Raw genomic sequence first — 6,090 nt, 5'->3', positions numbered from 1 at the left:
ACCCCTGCTTTACATAATTATCTCGCGGGCCGGATTAAACTCCTTTGTGGGCCGGATACGGCCCGCGGGCCGTATGTTTGACACCGCTGGTTTAGACCCTCAAAAGTAGCCAAAATGTTTCTTTGCCATGGCAACAGCATACCAAGCTTTCAAGATATTTTCATCGGAAACATTTTTAGATGAAACTGAAACTAAATGAAAAATTGAAGACGATCGGGTAATTTTTATAGGATGAGTTTGTTCCAATATGACGTTAAAAAGTGAGAAGTTAAAAAACTGCATCAAATTCCGAACTAAAAATCAAACTGACGGCTGTCCAGTAAGATTTAATACATCCATCCATCCATTCATTTTCTGATCCACTTTATCCTCACAAGGGTCACGGGGCGTGCTGGAGCCGATCGCTGAACCAGTTGCCAGCCAATCGCAGGGCACACCGAGACAAACAACCATTCGGGCTCACATTCACACCTAGGGATAATTGAGAGTGTTCCATTAACCTGCCATGGATGTTTTGTGAAACGAACAACAAATATTTTTTATTAAAATGTTTTATTAAAATTTTTTAGGGCGTCATTTATGGTAACTTTAAGCGTCCAGCTTACAGGATAGAGTCATCGTAATCAAAGCAAAAGTGGGAGCAATATACAAATTGCAGTGATGTCACCAGGATGACTAGGATCACTTCATTCAGCACTCCCCCTGAGCAGCAGCAAAAGGACAAAGTCAACCATTAAGCATGAGAACGTACAAAACAGTGTATAAATTGACAGCCTAGTGATGTGAAGTGAGCTGATCTAATTGACTAACTTAGCAATAGACACCGCAATCCTGCTGCAGTTGTGTGCGTGTAGATAAACAGTCACATGGTGCTTCAGAGAACATTTTTCAGCAGGAACTTGTGCAGGGCGGCCGGCATTGTGGGGATTTTTGCAAAGCTCCTTAAGCTTCATGAACAATGCCTGCTGCGCTCTGTGAAGATTTGTGTTCACTAGGCAGTATGTTTAAGAGTCTTAACCAGTGTCGATGTGATAATAAGATCAAGAAGAGTAATTGCGGCGCATAAGGCAGCGATAGCTTGTCGATGGTGCCGACAGGTGTTCAGTCATTCTTCTGCATTTGTGGAGAGCGGAACAAAGGCCACACTTTTGTTTTAAATGACTGTAGTGTTATGCTTCTCATGAATTACCACTGCCAAGCAGGTACACTTTTTGGTTCTCGGAATACAGGGAGTGGTGAACTTCTGTCATTTGTATAGTCTCGTAATATGCTAGGAGAGCGCAGACTGCTGTGTTTGGACACGAAATGAAAGAGCACCCCGAGGAGCGTGTAGGTTAAACAGTTTACAAAAAAAGCTCCGCATTGTCTTGGCCGAACGTGAATAGCATTGGCTGGCATGTTAACCCCTTCGAGATCCAACTTTAGCTCCGTGATGGGCGAAGTGCATCACGCATGGTCAAAATTAATCTCTGTGAGCAAACAGTCTGACCCAAAGCGCCTGGGCGCGGTTTATCTCTGTGTACTCACGCTAACGCCTCTGTCAACAGTCAACATTTACAAGGTCTGGCACGTTTCTAGCGCTTTGAATAAACTGCCAGCTTTCCAATTAAAAGACCTGCCAATCTGAGTTCATACCAACAGAATGCTGTCGGCCATATTAATTCATGAACAAGTGCACGGCGTGTCAAATGTTTTTGATGTCTGGCATGAGGGGTTTTTTTTTGTTTTGTTTTTTTTTTCACTCGTGATGTTCATGTGTAAAATCTTGATTGCCGAAACGTCTTGCACTCATGGCTTTTGCTTGGCATTTAGTTTGTGCTGTTGTAGATCATTTACTCTCATTGAAGAATGTAAAAGTATCTTCCTTCTTTGTCTGTGTGGCCTTCCCTGCCTTACCTGCTGCTGAAATATCTTAATCAAGCATTTAGGGTCATGCTTGATTGATTTATTTAAAAACATAGATTGACTTTGTATAACGTTTAAATGTGGGCATACTCTTAATGATTTTGGATGTGTCCATTTTAAATTCTTAACTCAAACTGTACAAGTCCATCAAGACCACTAAAATGCTCACACTCTGTTGGTTGCTGCTCTAATTAAGTCCTGTCGGTGTTGGTAGTGCACGTTTAAAACTGACAAAACAAATCAAAATAGGACTCTGCGGATGCTCCTGCAAGAAACAACACAAGCAAGCAACGTGTTTACCTTCTCATTTGTGCCTTGATTTTATGTGTTTTCGCAGATGTACTGTATGCATCTAAATTCGTTAGAGCACAAATCAGTTGAAACCGAAACAACAGTGCCTTTACCCGTGCGGGTAAAACAGTTCAAATTCACAACAAAAATTAAATGATCTTCATCAAAATTTTTTCATCAAAAATTCAGCAGTATTTTTAGTTTCGTACGAGATAGACATTATTGATTGAGAAAGGAAACTCACGCAGTGAACTCCTTAGTATCATTTTATGGTGACATCTTCTAACATTGCAATTAAATGTCAACTGCAGATGAATGCATACACTGCATGAGTAATAATAATAAATAATCCTGTTCGACATACGCTACTGGGTATTTCACCATACGGAACTTGCTGTGCTTTGGACTATGTGCAAGTGAAAATTGTATGGCGAAAATTGTTCATTGTTCTGATGTTCTTTTTACCAGTGGATAATTATTCTGCAAGGGTTTTCCAATTTGCATATGTGTATTTTTAAAGAATAATTTAAGTCGCGTTTCTTATTTTTGTTGATAATCTGTTCTTGGTTGAAACAAATTGTTGTCAGGCAAACATATCCTCTGAGCTATCCTGATGACTAAATGCAGCGTCGGTGGGCTTATAGATGTGATCAAAAGAACTGCACAAAAGCAGGATATGAAGAGAAAAGGCAGCACATTTTTTATTTATGAGTTGCCATCTCATGTTGATGTTATCCCATGAAACATTGTGCAGTATTTCTGTCTATGAATTAAAATAAATGTGTATGTGGCTGCACTCAAGAGCTCTACAGAATCTAAAATAGTTCAAAAGCAATGATGTTGGGTGAATGAGTACTGTAACTTAATTTTAGTTAGTGCCATTTACTTCAATGCCACAGGAATAAATTTTGACATACAGTGAATTATGCGAATAATTGAATGCAACTAAAACTGTTCAAGGAATAGATATATATTGGTTTTAATTTTTATTGCAATTATTACACCCCCCATGCTGCAAATCAAAAATACGCACAGCCACTGTGATACCCACAGACGTGAACGATAGGGGTGGAAGGCAAAGTGCCCACTTCACAACCGCGATCTCCCTGGCCAACTTTACATCATCTGTCCAAGGAAGACTGCTTGCATTTCCTCATAAGTGTACTCTGTGTGTTCCGACCACCTGCGTGGACATGAGCAAATCATTTTTTTCTCCCGCCATGTGAAGGCCTGTGCCTCTTTCGCTCCAATTTTAAAAGGAATAAAAGGAGCTGTTTTCATTGATGACTAATCAAGTTGGTTGTGTTCACACCCACAACGGCACAAAATGGACATTTTTAACTGTGGCAAGTTGCATGCATCTGTGGAAATACAAAAGCTTGGTCTCGACCGCCTCCGCGCAGATTTAGGCCGTACCGCGCGTGAGCCTTGCAGCAGGCACAGAAATAGAGCCCGTTGTCCGACTTGACAGTCAAGTCATATTCCAAAATAGTTACAAAACTGATGTTTGTTTGTTTTTTTTTTAAATATATATATCTTTTGCTATGAATCAAAAATTCTCTGTGCAATAAAGGCTGTGCAAACTCTGTACATATAATATTAGCACCAACGACGTGAGAGGTGCCCCAGCTATTGCTTTAATCTCGACCATGAAAATGTTACAGATAAAATACTCTATCTTTTTATATTTAAAATAAGGGGTAACATCTACTTATTTTACATTTATTTTAACAATGTTCATTCATCGCGCTTCATTTACCCTTGGAGGGTTTTTACTTTTCTAGTTAAAACTGTGAAAACATGTCACAAAAAAACAGAAACTGTTGCCATCACATCTTTATTACCAATAACACATTTAAGACGGGAGTGGGCCATTATTTTGACTTGACATGGCGTTTCTTTCTTGAAAATAATGTTTGTTTTATCAGAAATTACAGGGTCATTAATTTTCCTGCCATGCTGCCTCTCTGTGTAATTATTATCATGTTTGGTAATGGGTTGACTAAATTGGTTCTCAGCCATCAAAAATTTAAAAAAAAGTTGAAACCTTCAATTAGATTTTCTTTTCCAACACAAATAGGAAGATGGTCTGCGATGGACGATTTAGTGGGAGGTAAATGCAAAACAGATACTATTACTTTTTTATTCATTCCAATGAAAACACCCATCACGACGATGTTAATTTGATGACAGCTGCTTCCGTTCAGAATGTCTGTGGGAGTCCGAGCGCAATTGCATGTTTAGTTTTTAATACGTGAGGCATCCTGTTTTGCTTCCACAGGACTACAATGATGAGATCAGACAGGAGCAACTGCGAGAGCTTTCGCTATTAAATGGTTCGGATGAGTCCAGCAGAGGCAGGAATGCACAAGGAAGGAGCATTCGGGCAACCACCACAGTATCCAACAGGTAACTCATTAATTACACATACCGAAACAGGTTTATTAGGATGAGGTTATACAGTCAGGAAGGTGAAATAGTTTATGAGCAGAATAATGAAACTCATGTCTTATTATACACATGCCAAACATTTGCACACATACCAGTGTGATATGTTTCTTGCATCTAATGCAACCCCCCCCCCCCACACACACACACACGGGTTGTATGCGATTTTGGCATTCCCCATCATATCCATCCTGTCTTAATGGAATAACTGCTTATTGTGTGCCTCATTGGATGTTGAAAAGCTTAACTCTGCCATAGTGAAATATCAACTTGAAATAAAATCCTTTCAGAAACGGCACACATCCCGCTAACTGAATCATGTTGCAAACTGAAGGTCCACCATGTGGTCAATCAACGCTAACAGTGGCCAAAAATGTCCACTCTGTCATTGTCCATCCTGTCAGCAAGCTCACATATTTGGTTGTTTGCATGCAAATTGTCTGCTTGCAGTAAATATATACAGTATTTAAAAGAAAAGAGTGTGGAAGCGTGACCAGTATGCATTCCTAACTGTTTTGGTGCGGGGTTTGCGTTGAGGATTTAGAAGGACGCAAATGGAGGGAAGAAAGGAGGCGAAGCAAGAGTGCTCTCATAAAAGTATTTAATTCCAAACAATGTAAAACAAGGAAATGAAGCACTTTGGAAGAAGCAAAAAACTAAATTAAGAAAAATCCAAAAAGCCGTGATGTCCAGGACCAGCCCAGAAATATGCCGGCCGTTCAAGATAATTACCATATTTTCCCCAAATTGAGAGAAATATAAATGTTATGTATTCAAAGGGTTATCAACTGTAACTCTGATTTAAGTCCTCCTAAAATTGCTGCAAGCCACCTCAGGGCGTGCTTAACACCCCTAACCTGCAGTTAGTATGAGTTGTGTGCAACACAGTGCTCATTGCCAACAAAACACCCATCTATGGTCTCATTAGAGAACATAAAGTATTTTAAGAGGACAATAAACATCAACTAACCCTAATAAGTAAAAAGCATAAAATGTAAATCAAAACAACCACTTAATTAGCTCAGCCACGCCCGTGGTTACTTGGATGGAATTTTTGCCTTTTTGCCGCCCTTTATTATTTCTTTATTCATTAGAGCAAATTATCCACAGTATCACAGATGGTGGTCTTTGTAAACCGGTACGGTCTGTGAAATTTTGGCAGCACATGCAGACGTGCTGATTCCAACATTATCACGGAATGCTCATAACAACAAAAAAAAAAAAGTCAGCAACACAAGCAGCACTTCCCGACTCAGATTTACTGCTTATGGCACACTGATAAGCAATTAGTGTAAATCTCCATGAAAAATATGCACCGCCAATACCCCTTTGAGATGCTGTATTTCTGGCTCACAATAGGCTGTTACCGAAAGGAGGATACACCAGAGCAAAAAAAAAAAAAAAAAAAAAAAAAAAAAACCCCCCCCCCCCCCCAACATTTTGAAA

At 39.6% G+C, this 6,090-nt stretch overlaps 1 protein-coding gene across 3 annotated transcripts in view; it reads left to right on the top strand.

Annotated features, from left to right (window-relative positions):
• khdrbs2 (KH domain containing, RNA binding, signal transduction associated 2) overlaps positions 1-6,090 on the top strand; it is a 44,829-nt gene that overhangs the window by 22,197 nt on the left and 16,542 nt on the right. For all 3 annotated transcript variants that reach the window (XR_002168303.1, XM_019870310.1, XM_019870309.1), the window contains exon 5: positions 4,478-4,605. Coding sequence is in view for 2 of the 3 variants with exons in the window: in XM_019870310.1 (XP_019725869.1) it covers positions 4,478-4,605 (128 nt within the window). In the remaining variant the exon portion in view is untranslated. The remainder of the gene's footprint in view (positions 1-4,477; positions 4,606-6,090) is intronic.

This window comes from Hippocampus comes, unplaced genomic scaffold (genome assembly GCF_001891065.2).
Source record: "Hippocampus comes isolate QL1 unplaced genomic scaffold, H_comes_QL1_v1.1 scaffold76, whole genome shotgun sequence".
NCBI lineage: Eukaryota > Metazoa > Chordata > Actinopteri > Syngnathiformes > Syngnathidae > Hippocampus > Hippocampus comes.
Note: the sequence above shows the minus strand (reverse complement) of the source record. Positions and strands in the feature narration are given on the sequence as shown.